Source organism: Salvia splendens, chromosome 4 (assembly GCF_004379255.2).
Source record: "Salvia splendens isolate huo1 chromosome 4, SspV2, whole genome shotgun sequence".
Classification (NCBI taxonomy): domain Eukaryota; kingdom Viridiplantae; phylum Streptophyta; class Magnoliopsida; order Lamiales; family Lamiaceae; genus Salvia; species Salvia splendens.
In genome coordinates, this window is record NC_056035.1 from 17,442,308 (window position 1) to 17,461,534 (window position 19,227).

Below are 19,227 nucleotides of genomic sequence, written 5' to 3' on the forward strand. Positions count from 1 at the left end.
GAATGAACGAGAATGGTGAAAAAGGATCCTCCTCCTCTTGCCTTCGATTTCTCTCTCGGCTCCCTCTCTCAATCTTTCTTTGTCGCTGAAAGTTTGTCTCATTTTTCCATTTTCGTCCGTCCCACAAAGTTTGTCTCATTTTACTTTTTACCATTTTTGGTAGTGGACCTCATATTCCATTAACCCATTCTTACTCACATTTTATTATAAAACTAATATATAAAAGTAAGATCCACATTTTACTAACTTTTTCAATTCACTTTTCATTATATTTCTTAAAATCTGTGCCGGTCAAAATAGGACAATATTTGGAGGACGGAGGGAGTAAGTCCAACCCTAAGCCCAAACTGTTCGACAACTGAATTTATGTTTGGATATACTATCTTTCTGTCCAAACAAAATAGTCTTATTTGTTAATGAAATGAATTTTAATGACTAAATTAATAAAGTAAGATATAGGAAAAAAAATAGATAAAGTAAAAAAGATATTAGAAAAAATAGATAAAATATAAGAGATGGGAGAAATGAGGATAAAGTATAAGAGAGAAACCTATTATATTAATTTAAAAATAAAATTAGTTTTTTGTGAACATTTCAAAATGTAAAATAAGACTATTTTTTATGAACCAAAATACGTGTAAACAAGTTTTGTTGTACAAACGCCATACGAGCATCTCCAATGGCGGCGTCGGCACCGACACGTTGATTTTTCGCGGACGCCGGTGCTGACGCCGAACCATTGCAGCCGGCGTCGGTGAAATCGGCGTCAAAATCGGCGTGCCCACGCCGATTCTTGGGCTGACGCCGATTCTCACGCCGATCCGCACGGCGCCACTGTAGGCCCTGGATCGGCGTCATACTGGCGTCAGATTTTAATTTTTTTTTTAATTTTTCGAAACACTATACATACGCGCTTTGGACGTCATTTTGTGGAATGTCGACTGCATTGCTGATAGAATGTACGCCTGTATTATCATGCACAACATGATTGTCGAAGATGAAGGTGTACAACTGACTAATTGGGCCAACGACGATAATGAAGCAGGTCCAAGCCACGGCGTCGCCGCCGCCAACGTACGAGGTGGGGTACCTCACGATGAAGAAGCCCTCCTCCAAGCACATGCCAACATGCGTCAAACGGATGCTCATATTCGACTCCAAAATGATTTAATTGAAAAGTTGTGAGCGCGGAGGATTGCAAGGCGTTAGTTTTTATTTAAAATTATGTAATTTTTTTAAATGTACTTTTTAATTTAAATGAAAATAGTATATTTTCGCGTATATGTGTTGTATATTTAATTCCGTATTTTGTGTGATTGTTAATTGTTTGTTTTTCATAATTGAGTGATGTGGCTGGGCTATTGCATGTCCAGTTGCTTGTCCTGTCCAGATGATATGACAGGAGGATTTTAGTGCTGATGATGTGGCAGTGACAAGGCTATGGAAAGGCTATTGCATGTCCAAAACCACTGGAGATGCTCTAACTCCCTAAAATTCCCAACACGCACGTCACTGAAATCCTCCACGTGGCATCATAAAACAAGAGAATGCACCTCAACTAAAATAAGGTGGACAAAATTGGTTCCTCTCTCATTCGTCGCCAAAAATACGGTATTTTCAGTTAAGTTTCTTATAATTTTGTGAAAAAAATAGCATGCGCAGAGGAATGTTTGGTGGTTCCTGATTGACTAGCGCAATGTCGAGGGAGAGGCTCATTTCCAGCCACGATCGGTCCGCGTTCTCGTCGTCTCGCTCGCTTCGATTCAACGGGGACGCGGCGGCATCCACCAGGATTTTCGATGAGTTGCCCAAGGCGACTATAGTATCGGTCTCGCGTCCGGAAGCCAGCGACATCACGCCATTGCTCTTGTCCTACAACATTGAGCTCCAGTACAAACAGGTAGCCTCAATTCATCCTCGTCATGCGCATCCGCGCTCTATGTATACGGATCCAATTAGACGATATAGATGTATACTTGCCTATGCGTCGGTGTATTAATCCCCAATTTGATTTCAGATTTCATTGTCTGATGATTTGGATGTGATCGGATTTTAATTTCATATTTTCATATCGAGTGTTTGTTTAGCTGAAGATAGATGTTGTAATGTTGTAGTTGAATATATGGAAGAATTAATTGGTTAGCCACTTCAGTTAGATTTTCCTTTTTCGGAAATTTTCACCTGCGTGGATTTTCTATGGACTGCGGTAGAGATGAACATTTGATAGAAAATAAGTATTTAAGCTGCTCCCTTTCGAGCACAAGACTAGTTGATTTTCCAGACACTAACTCGGATGGTTGTGTCACTCTGTAGCATAACAGATTTTAAATGAGTATTGTTATTCTGCCAAGAAATGCTTTGCCTAATTTGGCTTAGTATGCTGATTCAGGCTATTTCGTGGCATGCTTATGAATAGAAGCATTATTTTATTTTGCCAGTTTACTGTATAATGCATTTGTTGGAGCTTTCTTTAACATTTGGACTATTTGATTTGATTTGCTTAATGAAGTAAAGCACCATGCATTTTCTCATGGCATGCTTTGTTTCATTGCATCCAACCATGTTCACATCTTTATGCAGGACAAATCACTAATTATCTCTGCAAATCCTACCACACAGTTGAACTAGGCACATTGTGTTACATGGTTTCACTAGCACAATGAGAACTCTGATCCTATCACAGCTTTTCTCATGAAATTTTGGTCCAGCAGTTGAAAGATTATTTGAAAGATCAACTTTACTCTTTCTATAGGGTGAATATTGGTGAATATTCACATGTATGAGATGATTGACGCTGTAACATGTTTATTCAACTTATGAGAGTTAGGATTTTAAGGGGTAAATAATTTAGATCTTCAGTTGCAATTATGTATTGCATCTCATATTGCATTTTATTCTGTGCAACATGTGCACAAAATGATATCTTCATTGTTTCCTATGTTTTAGTGAAATACCACTTGCGATTCAGCTCTGATTGAAACAAAAAAGTCAGAAATCAGAATTGAGCGTTACATGCATTGGATAAAAAACTACTCCATAATATGCCAAGCACACAGTAGAAAGTCAGGTCAAGTTTGATTCTTCTTCTTGCTATTTTTCTGTTACCAAGGTAACTTATGCACAAGCACGAACCAAAAATACACTGTCCGGGTTGGATTCTTTGGGTCATTGACTCATTTCTCCGTCTATATTTCTGTCGAGTATGGGTTTGTTTATGCATTCTCATCCTTTGTATTTTCATCCGTTTTGCTTTATACCCTCGTAATATTATGTAAAACTTTATTCTTGTCTTTTAATTTTCTTCTTAGGATAATAGGATGTGTAGGACTATATGTTCTTAAGTTTAATTCAAACTTCCTTGTGACAGTTCAAGTGGCAGCTGTGTAAAAAGGCTTCTCAAGTTATTTACTTACACCTTTCACTAAAGAAACGTGCAATAATTGAAGAGTTTCATGAGAAGCAGGAGCAGGTTCTCTTTCTTTCCCATATCTCTTCATGGGTGACATGTCCCGTTTTACGATTTTGCTTTTCCATTTCATGTTCTCTGAATACCATCCGTTATATTGACTCCCATGGTTCTTTCTGATCCTTGTCACAACTTTTGTTTCCTGAAAAAGGTTAAGGAACTTCTACACATCGGAGTAGGAGATCATGCAACAGTTTTGCATGATGAGGATGACCCTGACAATGGAGCTTTGCCAATATATCACGAAGAAAGTCTTAGGAACAGGTGTGAAAAGTTATTTTTTGAATTTTTTGACTAAGAAATATTCTACCTTCCTTTATTCATCTTCAAGATATTTTATTGGGCAGAAATGTTCCATCGAGAGCCGCTTTGTCAGTCATTCGGCCGGTCATTGATAAGCAACAGATCTCAGACAAGGGAAAAGTTGCAATGCAAGATTACCTGAACCATTTTCTGGGAAACTTGGACATTGTTAATTCACAAGAGGTGAAAAGTGAAAACTAAGTTAGTTTCCTCTACTACATATGTTCACTCTAAGACCGTGATGTTTTTCACAAGCTAGCTTCATATTTTACTTCCTAAAGTTTTATATAGAAAGCAACTTTTAATTTTAGTAATGTTTGGTCCACTAATTTTAGATGCTTGGATAGCCATGTGCCTACTGATTTTTTGCCGTATCTACATGAAAATAATCTCAATCATTTAAAACACTGTGGGAGGGGTTGAGATTTAATACTTAAGAGGCCATTCTAACAAACATAACTAAACCAGTGTCCGAATCATCAGTTGTATTTGTAAAGGTCATGGGCATATCTTTTTTTTGTAACTATATTGTAGTAAGCTTGCATGTCATATGATCATGTTTCTGAACTAATGCCAGTCAAGACGTTGCTTGGGTTTTCCGCTTGCCTTTTGAGTACATCTTTAGATACTTCCATGTGATATGTTATCCCGCATGCAATGAAAAATAATAACCTTAGACTAATTTTTCTTTTATGTTCCAGGTATGCAAGTTCCTGGAGGTGTCTAGGTTATCATTTTCAGAAGAGTATGGTCAAAAGCTAAAGGAAGGTTATGTGCTGGTTAATCATTTAGACAGATCTTCAGAGAAAGATGCATGCCCAGGATCTTGGCTATGCTCTTGTTGTTGTGGCAGAAATTGGCAAAAAGTAAGTGATCTTGAACTAGTGTTTCACGTGCTGTCATAAGTGGTGATTAAACAGTACCACATTCAATAATGAAAAATACACTTGATTTCTCCAAATTAATTTCCCTTTGCTCATAGCCAACCTTACCAAGATCTCTCAATTCTGAATAGTTTGATCTCAAATGACCTGAATTTAGGTTTGGCTTGTTCTCAAACCGGGATGCCTGGCTTTCCTTGGAAATCATTTTGATACCAAAGTCTTAGACATAGTTGTCTTTGATGTCCTACCAACTTCAAATAAGAAAGGAGATGATGAAGTTCATTTGGCGAAACTGTCGAAGGAACGAAATCCTTTGCTTCATGCATTTACGGTAAGCTTCATTTCACATCCTGTTTGGCTAAGCATCAATACTAAAAATTGCTTCCCCCTGAGTACCTCTATAGATACCCCATGTGTTGTTAATATTTTCCAGGCTTTGGGGTATTCAGTTTGTCGGTTTACAATGTTTTCTAATTCAACTTTATTAAAAAAAACAGCTTGAAACTGGAATGAGAAATGAACACGTGATATTCAGCATATCAAGTGGGAAGGATGCAGCATATAGTTATCAAATGACCTACATCATTTGGAGGTTCTTTGTGGTCAAAGTTTAACATGCCTTGAGCTGCCTATATGGGTGTATATACATTATACAGTGTCCTTTCTTCTATACCCATTGATATGCTTAAAGCTTGAGCTGTCTATATGGTTGATTAGTTTGCGAGTCAGTCAACATGGTTGTAACTTGCAGCATTCAGTTTTCACATGTCTTAGAAAACTTGAAATATATATTACTATTATTTAGAAAGCAACTAAGTCGATCTCCTTGGTTTAAATGCTGAACAGGTTTGTAGGGGGAATAGAAGCATAAAGATAAGGACTACAAGCAACTCTAAAGTTCTAGAGTGGATATCTGCAATTAATGAGGTCGAGTCAAAGCATTCTGAAAGTTGGTGTCATCCTCACCGTTTTAATTCATTTGCTCCTACTAGAGGACTGGCAGAAGATGGAAGCCTAGCCCAATGGTTCATAGATGGAAAAGCAGCATTTGAATCAATTGCTTCATCCATAGAGCGAGCTAGATCCGAGGTTAAGTTTCCAGACATGTCATCTTATTGTCTCGCCATTTTTGGCAATTCAAATATCTAAACTATCTAACGTATGTTTGCAGATATACATAACCGGATGGTGGCTTTGCCCAGAATTGTACTTAAGACGGCCATATCACAATAACAGCTCCTCCAGGCTTGATATTTTACTTGAGGCTAAAGCTAAGGAAGGGGTTCAGGTACACATTAAGCGTGCCAACTACTTAGCTATCTATCTTTTCTTTTGTTGTTGATCTTTGTCTCAAATGTCCAATTGTGGTAAAGATTAAATGCATTTTGTACAAATATGTGCTGCTGTGGAACTTTTAAATTATCATTAAAATGTAGACCAGAATTCAGCTTTTTTTCATGATAACTAAGATATGATGAAGATGCATGCAACTTCACTTGGACTTTACCAGTAAAAACTGACTGACAGCCTGTAACATTGCGTACAGTGTCGAGTTGACTATCTTGACCTGACTGCAAAGTATAAAAACACTTAATTTTGTATTCTATTCCCTGGAAAGCAATAGCTTTTATCTTCCTGAATGTCATCTCAAGGTTCTGGTTCTCCATTTTCTTGTCCATAGCCATGGAAGTGAAGCTACACTGGTGTTTATTTATTTCTATTTCATTAACTTTAGTTGTTCTCTGAATTCTTTATATATACCACCTTGCAGATACACATTCTTCTCTACAAGGAAGTTTCTCTTGCTTTAAAAATTAATAGCTTATTTAGTAAGAGAAGGCTTCTTAGCATTCATGAAAATGTCAAAGTTCTACGGTATCCTGATCATTTGTCAACTGGCGTCTACTTATGGTAGGCTATTACTTCAGAAATCCTACTCTAGAGAAATAAAGAACTTTTTATTTATTTATGATTTTTGAGAAGTTTGTTCAGCCTCGTCCAAGAAGTTTTGCGATCTCGTTTCAAAAGGTTAGCAATGGTTCGTGCAGGTCTCACCATGAAAAGCTTGTTATTGTGGATAACAAGATATGTTATATTGGAGGGCTAGATTTATGCTTCGGCCGATTTGACACAACCGAACACAAAATAAGTGATTTGCCTCCTTTCTTATGGCCTGGAAAAGACTACTATAATCCAAGGTAAATGATCTTTTTGTATGAAACATATATCATGTATGTATTCAGAAAGTAAGTACTGGATAAGTATTCAAGTTCTTGAAAATATTCATTTCTGTCAATGAATTTGATTGTTACAACTTACGAGATACTCCCTCTGTATTTTAAAAATAGCAACTCTTTCCATTTTAGTCTGTTCCTTAAAAATTGCAACTTTCAAACTTTCTATTTTAGGAAATCTTTACACCCCTATACATCAATTTATTTACCACTTATACCACTAATAAAGTGCCATAATCCACTAACATTAAATTTTCTCTCTCTCTCTCTCTCACTTTACCACTTTTTTCTCTCAGTCTCTCTTACTTTACCAAATTTTCTCTCCCTCTCTCTTACTTTACCACTTTTTTCTCTCCATCTCTCTTACTTCACCAAATTGTGCATTAAAACACGTGCCGTTTCAAATGTTTCTATTTTTAAAAAACGGAGGGAGTATGGATTAGTGACCGATTCGAATCCGCTCTAATACCATGTAGAACAGTAAAATATAGAGACATAATAAAGAAAGTAGTAGTGTGTATTTTATTAATCAACATAGGCCACATATATATAGTACAAGAGACTAAGCTAGGCTATGTCACATCACCGATTTGGATATAGGACTTTACATAGCAGAGCTTAGAGCACCTGTCGCGAATGCTGACAACAAAATTAGTGACTAAGAGATGTAAACTTGTTGGAATCTATTTTCTATTTTTACATAATTTGTTCTTATCAACATTCACTGCTCCATGGATATTCAGAGAATCAGAACCAAATTCATGGGAGGATACCCTAAAAGATGAACTGGATAGAGAAAAATACCCTCGGATGCCATGGCATGATGTTCATTGTGCTGTATGGGGCCCCCCTTGCAGGGATATTGCTAGACATTTTGTTCAGCGCTGGAACCATGCAAAGGTGAGCCTCCCAGCTTCTGGTGTATTCCAATAAATACTCTTAACTGCTAATATATTTCAACCATCAAACCAGAGGAGTAAAGCACCAAACGAAGAGAAAATACCGTTACTTATACCGCAAAATCAGATGGTTTTACCGCACTACATGGGATATGGCAGTGATACAGGCATAAACAGGAAAATCTCTGAACCAGAGGGATTAAGTAGGAAAAATTCTTTTTCCTCAGAAACACCACCGGACGACATCCCACTACTTTTGCCGCATGAAGCGAATGGTCCAGAGTCCTCTGTCATGGACTTCAACTCAAGTAAATACACTCCAAATGAGAAGATTGGTCATAGTAGAAGCAGGTCACTTTCTTACCAAGACATGAGATTTAGTTTCAATGATAACTATGATACTGCAAATATGAAAAATGCAACATCAGTGGAGACAACTTCAGAATCTGATCTGCTACGAAGCCAGGTCAAATCAGCTAATGACGTAACACAAGTTGGTCCACGTAGTTTATGCCGCTGCCAGGTTAGTTATAATCCTCTCTTATTGAAATTGGTGTCTGTTTTTCAACTATTGGAGATGGGACTCCCAGTTTGGGAAAAGAATTCTACTTTCCTCAAATTCATTCAATCATTATAAAAACTTAAATTTTGGTGATCCAATTGATTCCCAATTTAGATAATAATTTTCAAGCGAATAAATGGGGTCTCAGTGGTATTTCTAAATATTGGGCTTTGAATACTTTTAAACCTCAGAGATGAAGCTTTTATTAGTAGATTAGACAAAAAAGTTACGTTTTCCCCCATGATTCTGGATGCATCAAGATACTATAGGAGGTAAGATGAAGAATATAATTTAGTAATCACATATGTTGTAATTAGAAGAAAAAGAAGTGACTACTGAGGCATGAGCAGCTTATCGTAGCTTAACTCAAACACAGTCACCTTATTTTGAGCATCTAGAACAAACTCTACTTTGAGTGGGCAATAAAAAGCAAAAGTAACGAGAGAAGCTAAGCCCATTTTAAACAGGTAAGTAAAATAAATTGGACCATGAGCCAACTAGGGTGGATTGATTAGCCTCAGAAGTTTCACCTGAGATGCATATTTCATTGGTATAGGTTGTCAGAAGTGTGAGTCAGTGGTCTGCTGGGACAAATCAAACTGAAGACAGCATTCATAGAGCTTACTGTTCACTCATTGAGGAGGCAGAGCACTTCATATATGTTGAGGTATTTCTTCATTTCCCAGGACCAATCAATCTACGCCGTCAAAACATTATAAACTTTTAAACATTATCAACAGGAAAATGCACAATAGAAGCTTAGGTTGAACTAGACACCTAACAAGAAAGAGATTATCTCATTTTTTTAACATACTATGATCATCTTCCTGTCAAATGGGGTTCAGTAAGTCTTTCACCAAGTTATGGTTTGAAGGATATGCTGGAGGTAAACATACCAGATACTATATTTTACTTTGAACTAGTACTCCCTCCGTCCCACATAATAGATGTCACACTTTCCTTTTTAGTTTGTCCCACAAAAGATATCACATTTCCTTTTATGGAAAAAGCTCCCTCTCACATTAATATAAATATACTATTTTCTCTCTCAACCTAACACACAAAACAACATCACTTAAAATCTCATGCCAATCCCCAAGTGTGCCATCTATTATGGGATGGAGGGAGTATTATTTATCAAAGTCTAGCTTTTAAGTTTCACATTTGTTAATTTTTGTTTCTCATGTGACATGTTATAGATTAGATGTGAATTTTCATCCTCTTTATGAATATGATATTCCAACTGTCCTAAAAATGTACATAGAGAATCCATCTCACTATTTGAACTTGATTTCTTGTGCAAAGACTTATTATATAGGCTTCATCAGCCTCTACGAATATGTTGCTCTACAATAACTGTAGCAGAGTAACAGTCACCTCAGTGTCCTGCATGACAAGGTGAGAGTGAAGATGGATAAATTAAGCCTTCAGCCAAAATCAAAATATAAGTTAAACTGAAGTTAAAAAATAAATGCTACTCCCTCCGCCCCAACTAAGTTGAGACATAACTTTTGGGCACATGTATTAAGAAAGTGGGTTGAAAAGTAGGAGAGAGGAATAAAGTAAAAAAGATAAAGAGAGAGTACACTAGATAGTGGAATAAAGTAAGAGTGATTGGATGTTTTGTTTTTTGTTAAAAAGGGAAATGACTCAACTTAGTTGGGACATTCCAAATAGGACTACGACTCAACTTAGTTGGGACGGAGGGAGTACTAAAATAGGTCCGTCTGTTCCTTCTGGACTAATGCGTTCCTGTTTTTAGTCTTACATGGATTAAAGTTATGGAATGAGGACTCATCTTTGTACTTCTGTAAATGTTGTCATCTTACATTCCTGTTCTTTAGTGTTATGAATTTTGCAAAGTAATATGCCAAATTTGTCCCTTGTCTACTTGCAGAATCAGTTTTTTATATCAGGCCTTGCAGAAGATGAAGTTATACAAAACCGTGTGCTTGACTCTCTGTATAAGCGCATAATGCGGGCTCACAAAGAAAAAAAGTGCTTCAGAGTTATAGTCATCATCCCTCTCTTGCCTGGGTTTCAGGTACTTTCTGCTGAACAGAAAGATTCCATCTGAATCTTGTTACTATATCTCTGAGTAACTATTCAGTAAACAGGGTGGTGTAGATGATGGAGGAGCAGCTACTGTTAGAGCAATAATGCATTGGCAGTATCGCACTATTTGCAGAACAGAAAATTCAATATTGCAAAAACTCAGTTCAGAACTTGGTCCCATGATGCATAATTTCGTATCTTTCTTTGGTTTAAGAAATTATGGCAGACTTTTCAATGGTGGTCCTCTGGTTACGAGTCAGGTATATATCGTTTTCGATAATTTTGTTTTTAACCGTTTTCTTCCAAATACAGTTAGCACTTTTACTTGATCAGTACAATATGACTTTCCAAGCCCATATATGAACCTAGTAATCCCATTCCCTCATGCTCAGTCAGTTTTGACATGGGAAGTTTTATCCATCTCATGCTTGTTTATCAAACTATTCTGAGACCTATCTTTCGTTTGCAGATTTACGTCCACAGCAAAGTTATGATAGTAGATGACCGCCGTGCTTTGATTGGGTCATGCAATATAAATGATCGAAGTTTGCTGGGTTCAAGGGACTCAGAGGTGAGTTTGTTCCCCATTGGTTCCAATAATTAAACTGCGATAGCAAAATATTGTAGGATTAGGAGTATAATGCTGTCTGGAGTCTAATACTGTAAACATGTGGCAATTTCAGTAGTGCTTATCTTTTGGTTCACACACGGTTCTCAAATGCACTCCCCTACTTCATTTTTGAATGACTGACTTGACAATGACAATTTCATTGTAATGCTAGTTTGACATGCATAGATTCATGTATGCGTTACAAAATCATGGTTAAAATAACGCAGATTGGTTATTTATAAAGTATTAATATATCCTTTATCTTAGATTTCTTCTATATAGTACTATTAAAAAATGTGGTGATGGTGTGTTATACAGATAGCTATCCTGTTAGAAGATAAAGAATTTGTTGATTCATCCATGGATGGGAGCCCATGGAAGGCTGGAAAGTTTTCTTTCAGCCTTAGACTTTCGTTGTGGACTGAGCATCTTGGTCTAAACACTGAAGAGGTAATATTATACTCATATACTAGTATATTATTGAAGATAATGTCTTTAAGAGCATTTACTTCGGAATTTTGTTTGTTTAAAACAGTCAAAGGGCATACTTGTATGATTATATGGCTTGTTATTGAGTTTAATTGCATATATTCCAAACCCTATATCTTTTGACATCTTACCAGTTATCCTGCTTTAGTACCTTTTAGTGTTAATTTCTTTTTCAGTGCTAATTTTTTTGTCCCAGGCAGGTTGATAAAATAAAAGACCCAATAGCTGACTCAACATACAAAGATTTCTGGCTAGAAATTGCGGAGGTGAGCAAAAATGTCACTCCACAATAATGTGTATTGGTGTGCACAAGCATATAGGTATCAAGACATATATGCTTATATAGCTGCCAAATCGTAGAAATGCTAGTTTTAAACTTAGGACTGGGCAGGCTAACAAGGTATGATACCTTTGTCTTGCCTAAGTTTTACATAGATTTACTAATCCATGCTGCATATCTTTTGGAGTCGAAGTATTCAGATCACTTTTTTTGATTGAGTTTTATTTCACAGTCGAATACAAAGATCTATCATGATGTATTCTCCTGCATCCCCAATGACACCATCCACTCCAGGTGCCAAACTATAAAGCTATATGTATCGTTCTTCCTGGTTCGTGTAAATTCACAAATGTAATCAATTTTTAATTTCAGATCCGCTCTTAGACAAAGTATGAACCATTGGAAACAGAAGCTTAGGCACACAACAATCGACTTGGGAGTGGCACCTGAGAAACTTGAATTTCATGAGAATGGGGAAGTCATCACGGTTGATCCAGAGACGAAGCTAAAATCGGTGAGAGGGCAACTTGTTTCCTTCCCATTGGGGTTCATGAGGCAAGAAGATGATCTGAGACCAATGTTTAGCGAGGGTGAGTTCTACACATCATCACAGGTATTCCACTGAGTGTATAGATGAATATATAATTTGTTGAAGACTTTACAATTTATGTACAAATTGTAAGTGGACATCAAGTGTTCACTGCTGAAGCAAGGGTCATATTTGGTCCATTATAGGTATAAACATCATGTCAATATATAGTATTTTCAACATTGTAAGTATGAACTCACTCAATAATAGTCTATCTTGTGAGCTTTCAGTTGGCAATATCATACTCTTGTGAAACTGTGCTATATTTAGTTATATTTCTTCAGAAAAGCAATCTCATCTATTCAATTATTAAACAGTTTCAAAGATGCATGAATATATTCAAAATTTGCTATCTAAATTGGGATTGATATTCTTAAAATTAAGAATCCGGTTATAACTGAAGAGGACTCTCACTTGAGCGTAGGTACAAGTTCAAATTGGTGAGAAGAAGAAGAAGAAGATGAATGAAAAAAGAGTACAATTGCTGATATATCATCCATAGCTATTCCCCTTCTCTTCTTCCTCCACCCATCAGCCGCCCGCTCCACCAGCCGCTTTGCAGCTTTACCCCGCTCCGGACACTCCCACACAATCTGCACTGCTTCTTCATTCGACACAACATCCCAAACCTATAAACAAATCAATATATCTATCTATATCAACAAATGCAACAAAATCTCAAAAACAAGACTTATAGGTTTCAGGCATACCCCATCGGTGGCCAGCACCACGAACTGATCTTTACTTGTTATATGTCTGTGGATGACTTGAGGCACAGAAATGAGGCCGAAGTCCTTCACACAGTAGTCCCCGAAAGCTCGTGACATTGCTAGCCCCGGGGAGTCTTCTTGTGGCAGCCACACTCTGTGAACCCCTGGTTCATCGTCCAGGCTGTATACTCTCCCATTGCACTGTGTTATCCGCTCCGCCTCCTCTGCACACACACCCTTATTATTAGCCTTCAAACACTTCCAAAGCAAGAGAAAGAGTGCGAGAGAGACTCACGAGGTAGATTAGGCTTGAAATCCATGGTGAGTTGCACTGCCACCATATCCCCGTTATCAGAAGGCGTACCCAGTACAGCACGCGAATCTCCTACATTTGCTAAGAATATATTTTCTCCCTGCTAAAAACATAACAATGTTTAATGTATATCATGTTAATAGTATACTATGCTAAAGTGAAAATGCTTGAAAACATTAAGAATAAGCCTAATTCAAGTTTTGATCTACTAAATTTTAATGACTAGGAATTTCAACATCCTCATAAAATGGTCCCTTGCATGCTAAGAATCCTTATGAACCGAGCCAACTACTTTTGAATGGACCACACTTACACAAAAAAAGACTTTTCCCTAACTTTGAAGATGTCTCCAGATGATTATGACACATAAAAATGCATTAGCTATCCAAGTTGAAATTTCAAAACTAATATCATTAAAGATGCATATGCGATAGTCTTTTTACCTGCCTAACAATGGTCAAGGCTGTGGTGCCGCTGTTGAATGCATCAATCTTGCGGTGGTGCTCCAGCGCCTGATCAACGGCCTCACACGTCTTCAAATAGGAATGCTTCCATATGTTGAAGCTCTGGAGCTTGTTCTGGGAACCCAAATCAAAATCAGGATCAACTGCAGCCTCAACAAGTGTTTCTTTCCAGTTGCAGAGAAGAAACGAAGGCATCAAGTCTCTAACATTCTTCGCCACAAAATGCCCCCACTGACCATGCCCATCAAATATCCCACAGAAGATCATATCTTCTTGACACCCAAATTCCTAAACACCACAACTTTATTACGTAACTGAAATTCACTAAAGAATTGACTCAAAATGAAAGCATACCTCCCAAACAATGCAGCAATCTTGATTCACACCTTTCTCTCCCCTCTTAGAATAAACTGAGGCCAAGTTGTTGGAGCCATCAACATTAACAGTTCCTGATGACCTCAATATCAACTCATTTTTCTTGGCCTCCTTGGCCATAGCTTTAACACCCTCTTTCCCATCACCATTCTTCTTCAATTTTTTCATTTTCTTCATTGAAGAAATCGACCTTGCAAGCCCATTGAACATCGAAGAAAAATGCCCCATATCCTCTCCACAGATGTTTTTGCTCTCAACCTATAAACAAGAGCAAGCCTTTGAGCATACAAATCACATGAATATTGTGCAAGTTTGCAATAACACTAAGATGTAGTAGGAAACTAGCTAGACTGGATGGAAACTGAGAAAAAGCTGATATTTTGAAATCATAAATGGAATTCCAACATCATGACATGTCAGAAGATCCCAAATATTCTTAAAACACAAACACAATCAACATGAATTTTAAAACGTTAAACCCTTTCCTCTCTACTCTTTTGCAACAAGATTGCCAGATACAATCAATCAACAAAAAAAACAATCTTTACAAGCATAAACATGTGACATCAAATTTAAGGAAGTCTCTCCGAAATTCTTAAGCTTTACTGACCAAAATAAAGAGTCTTTAAAAAAAATCCAAACCACAAAAATTGAACACCTTGAATCTTCAGATAAGGATAAGTGGACGGAAAGATGAGGTTGGTGGCCGGAAAAGAAGGGGATTCCGAGGGATAGAAGTGAGAAAAGGAGAGAGTGAAGAAGGGTGGAAATCCATGGTATATTTGAATGTGAGAAGAAAACAAGGAGGCACACATATGTAGAAGAAGAGAAGAGACAAGTATACGTATATGTACGCGTTTAAAATATGGATTAGATCATGTGTTTCTTGTAATTGTGTTCGTCAATCACGATTATGCCCTGCCATTGCCAACTCCATTTCTCACTTACTATAATTTTGATTTATACAAACTTAGTACTCCCTCCGTCCCACAGGCTTCAAGTAATTAATAATGTACCAATGATTAAAATAATTGAGGTCTAACTTAATAGGTACTCTCAGTTTATTTAATTAGAATAGATAATTTGATGATAGCAAACGTAGATTATTTCGAGTTGAAAAACAAAATAAACGGTGGCGATGAGCACAAATGGCATACTTTGTATTAAAGCATTAGTTTCACCAATCAGATCTTGAAGTCATATTCATCACAATACTTTCTAAGGAACGTGGGTCAAACTTATTGAATAATTAATGTATAAAAAAATTGTAATTTAACATTTGTAACTGAAATTTTAAAATTTTTATAAAAAAAGATTAAATGATCTTGATATCGTATAATTTTGTTTATGAGTTCATAATGCATATATAATACATACTCCTATATAACAAATAAATATACACCAAATAGCAAAAAAAAGCACATAACCTAAAAATAACATTACTACTAACTTTAATACAACATTTAATGTAATATTTGTTGAAAAAGCATACACCATCCATCCCACTAGAACATGCACTATTTTCTTTTTAATCTGTTCCCACAAGAATATAATTTTCTAAATTTGGTAATTCTTTTCTCTGTAATAAGGTGTGATCCAACTTTAATTACTTTTTTTTCTCTACTTCTCGCTTACTTATATTAATTGTATATTAAAACTCGTGCACAATCAAAAGTGCATATTTTTGTGGGACGGAAAGAGTATAACCCAAAAAATAACATTACTAATAGAGTAAAAGCCAAAATTGACCCTGAACATATGACCATTTTACGATTTTGGTCCTAGACATTATCTTTTGAATTTTTGCATCCCAAACATTTCAAGTTGGATCACAATTGGTCCAAAACTAATGGTTTCGTTAAATTTAACATTCAACCTCTTTAAATTGAATTTTGACCAGATTAAACATTTTGATTGTATTTTTTTTATTCCAAAAAAAATATTATATTTAGTCAAACTAATTATTTTTAAAATATTAAATATTATAATTTATTCAATTAAAGTGAAGCAATTTAGAAATCTTCCACTGTCGTTCCACGCTTGAGACCTCCAGCTCCACCACCACCAATCGTTCCAACCACCCCAACCCGGACGACAACAACCCCTAAGCCTAAAGCGCGACTTTGACGAGAGCTACGGTGGCAACGAGAGAGGAGGGCGGCGAGGTGTCGCGGCGGTCGACGGGGTTGAAGAACAAGCCGAAGCCGCCCATCATCATCCCCCGCGACAGCACCAACGCGCTGCGGTCCCAGGGCCAGATCGTCGGCTGCACCGTCGAGGCCCCGTCGCCATCATGTCTGCCTCCTTCTGCCACGCCTCCTACAAGCGCCTCCCCGTCGAGGAAGAAGAAGCGTCGCGCCCAGATGATGAGTTATCCTAATGCGGCGGAAAATCAACTTTTTCGATCACGAGCGTCGAGGCGGGCGCCAACCATGGTGCCCCTCCATCAACTACCACCTGTCAAATCTCTTCAACTTTCCAAACCAAAACCAATTGAATTTTCCAATTTGGGGGTGTTCATTTCTAAAAGTGCAGCAGAGAAAGAATCAATTGGGGAAGAAATGGTAGAGAGAAGAGAGAATACGATTTAAATGATAAATTGCTTATAATAATTAATTAAGGATATAATTTGGGAGTAAATAATCGCATTTAAAGATTCTAATTAGGTCAAAATTCAATTTAAAGACGTTGACTGTTAAAATTTAACGGAGCCGTTAGTTTTGGACCAATTGTGATCCGAGTTCAAATGTTTGAGATGCAAATATTTAAAAGATAATGTCTATGACCAAAATCGTAAAATGGACATATGTCTAGGACCAGTTTTAGTCTTTACTCTTACTAATACGGTAAATGAGGCTTGATGCATGGACTTCTAACTTAGTTTTGGCCTTTACTCTTACTAATACGTTAAATGAGGATTGATGCATGGACTTCTAACTTTAATATTGTAATAGTAATCCCTCCGTTTCTTCATAGTTGAGGCAAAATTTTTCGGCACGGAATTTAAGAAAGTGATGTTGAATGTGTTAAATAAATAGATAAAAAAGTAAGAGATAGAAAAAAATAGAGAGAATAAAGTAGAAAGTGAATAAAGTAGAGAGAATAAAGTAAGAAAGTGAAAAAAGTTATTATATAGGGAAATAACTCCATTATGAGAGAACTTCCCAAAATAGAAAAATGACTCAATTATGGAGAAATTGCGAGAGTAGCATTTAGTGAAAACCCATTTCTAACGAAGGGGTGATTTGCTATATCCGGCTTGACCTCAAAGGATATTTAAGCTCTTTTAATTGTCGGGACGTATAAATGTAGCAGAAAATATTCCATTCTGAAATTATGTTTTCGAAAGTGGTGTTTGTAGGCAAAACAACATATTATTGTGGTGGGCCGTGGCCGCGAGCGAGCATGCAAAATATCTACAGTAGCTTTATAATCATTGATTTGAGTAGTTGGTTTAGTATATTTTGTTTAATGATCATTTTTATAATAAACAACCTTAGAAATTAAGATCAATGTGAATAATCCATGGACTTCATAAATGGGGTCCACCGATCTTTACCTTTTCATTGGCACTCTAATCTACTATACCTGCCCCACCTATTATTATGGAGTATTTTAAATTATAGATTTTCAATTTAAACTATGTGTTAGTACGTAGTAGATAACAAAATAAAAATAAGAGAAATATTATGCTATAACATATTTTATGAATATCATTTGTGCACAATGCATTTCATACTTTTTAAATTTTCATGTCGAAAATAAACGATTTAAAATAGTAATAGAACAGATAGAATTCAAACTTAAGTCGAGTTAAATTTGAATGACGGTCGGGTAATCATATATTTGCATCACGCCCAACGACCCAATAACCACCTGGAAATTAATGGAAAAAGCTCAATAGCATAAAAAATGGAAAGTGATGGAGGAAATAAATTAGGGTCCACAATTTACATAAATAAAGTATATATGATTAGGTTTGAAATGGAATCAAAGAATTACAACCATTATTCTAATTGTCCAGTATCTTCTGTTGGCCCCAGGCGTCTCTTCACCACAGGTTGCTCATATAATTAACACTAACCTCACCAATTAATTCTACCAATATCCTATCTAATTGAGGTGGAAGAAATAATATAGCTAAATGTATAATGAATTCATTATTTATTCTATGTATTCAATAGCCTATGCTTTGAAACGATTGTAGATATATTCTACTATTAGCATCAATTGTTACTTTTATGGAATACTATATTTTTATATTATGTATTTGAATATATATATATATATATATATATATATGTCATTAATCAGTTGATCAACCGATTTTAAAGACTAGAAGGAGAACCTACCCTAGCTCATGATGAGTTTATATATATTTACAAAATATGAAATGATTTATAATGGACTATAAATAAAAGATATGAACTCAAACATGTTTAATTAAATGCATCAGAAGAATGAATCAATTAAAATAGAGTAGATTTTGGTGAGGTCGTGTGATTAGTGTAGAATCTACGATAAACAAGAATGTATGCAACACCCAATCACAATGGGACACGTAGCACAGAGCCAGCAATCTCATGTGGGGCGGCGCATGAGAAAACGACGCACGCCACTTTGGATACGTCGTTGTGTAGCCATCCATTTCACACCATAATAATTGGGTTTCTAATACGGTAATTATTGCAATTTACAAATATAACACCACATCTTTTTTCTTTGATCATATATACTTACATGCTCTCCACTCCATCCCACTAAATCTACATCTTTATTTTGCTTTTTCAACTTCAATCATTGTTTCTTAAATTCTATGATTATAACTCATTTTTATTAGTATTAGCATATGTTGATTATTGGAAATGAAAGAAATAAATAACAATAAAAACCATTTTTTGATTTTTCGTTCAGTGCATGCATGTAATATTTGATCTTATTTACAGTATCTCCCTCCGTCCCACGTTACTTGAGGTGTTTCTTTTCGACACGGG

General features: G+C 36.3%; 2 protein-coding genes across 6 annotated transcripts; one reads left to right on the forward strand and one right to left on the reverse strand.

Moving 5' to 3' along the window:
- Positions 1-1,584: 1,584 nt before the first annotated feature.
- On the forward strand, positions 1,585-12,613 carry LOC121798931 (phospholipase D zeta 1-like). 2 transcript variants are annotated; one of them, XM_042198199.1, is made up of 20 exons: positions 1,586-1,900; positions 3,368-3,469; positions 3,618-3,730; positions 3,814-3,952; positions 4,471-4,635; positions 4,811-4,984; positions 5,500-5,742; positions 5,825-5,941; positions 6,425-6,564; positions 6,702-6,851; positions 7,631-7,787; positions 7,860-8,309; positions 8,905-9,015; positions 10,246-10,392; positions 10,466-10,663; positions 10,873-10,974; positions 11,332-11,463; positions 11,703-11,768; positions 12,015-12,076; positions 12,155-12,613. In XM_042198199.1, the coding sequence occupies exons 1-20, from the start codon at positions 1,697-1,699 to the stop codon at positions 12,405-12,407; spliced, it is 3,225 nt and encodes a 1,074-aa protein (XP_042054133.1). In that variant the 5' UTR covers positions 1,586-1,696; the 3' UTR covers positions 12,408-12,613. The 2 variants fall into 2 exon arrangements, 1 of the variants encoding a protein (XP_042054133.1); XR_006050120.1 differs by lacking the exon at positions 12,155-12,613 and having other exon boundaries at positions 1,585-1,900; positions 11,699-11,768; positions 12,015-12,061.
- A 94-nt stretch (positions 12,614-12,707) lies between these two features.
- Positions 12,708-15,165, reverse strand: LOC121798932 (probable protein phosphatase 2C 34). 4 transcript variants are annotated; one of them, XM_042198202.1, is made up of 6 exons: positions 14,876-15,165; positions 14,213-14,491; positions 13,838-14,146; positions 13,377-13,497; positions 13,082-13,305; positions 12,708-13,000 (listed from the first exon to the last, which is right to left on the reverse strand). In XM_042198202.1, exons 2-6 carry the CDS (start codon positions 14,459-14,461, stop codon positions 12,782-12,784), a joined length of 1,122 nt encoding a protein of 373 aa, XP_042054136.1. In that variant the 5' UTR covers positions 14,462-14,491; positions 14,876-15,165; the 3' UTR covers positions 12,708-12,781. The 4 variants fall into 4 exon arrangements, with proteins under 4 accessions (XP_042054136.1, XP_042054135.1, XP_042054134.1 ...); XM_042198201.1 differs by having other exon boundaries at positions 14,844-15,165; XM_042198200.1 differs by having other exon boundaries at positions 14,892-15,163.
- Between the last annotated feature and the right edge of the window lie 4,062 nt (positions 15,166-19,227).

Excerpts from the sequence above, each read along its gene's own strand:
- LOC121798931 (XM_042198199.1), top strand. The coding sequence starts at position 1,697 with ATGTCGAGGGAGAGGCTCATTTCCAGCCACGATCGGTCCGCGTTCTCG. Across the intron at positions 10,664-10,872 it reads GTCCTCTGGTTACGAGTCAG|ATTTACGTCCACAGCAAAGT; the intron begins GTATATATCGTT and ends TTTCGTTTGCAG. Across the intron at positions 12,077-12,154 it reads AATGACACCATCCACTCCAG|ATCCGCTCTTAGACAAAGTA; the intron begins GTGCCAAACTAT and ends TTTTAATTTCAG.
- LOC121798932 (XM_042198202.1), bottom strand. The coding sequence starts at position 14,461 with ATGGGGCATTTTTCTTCGATGTTCAATGGGCTTGCAAGGTCGATTTCT. Across the intron at positions 14,147-14,212 it reads ATTGCTGCATTGTTTGGGAG|GAATTTGGGTGTCAAGAAGA; the intron begins GTATGCTTTCAT and ends TGTGGTGTTTAG. Across the intron at positions 13,001-13,081 it reads TGGTGCTGGCCACCGATGGG|GTTTGGGATGTTGTGTCGAA; the intron begins GTATGCCTGAAA and ends ATTTGTTTATAG.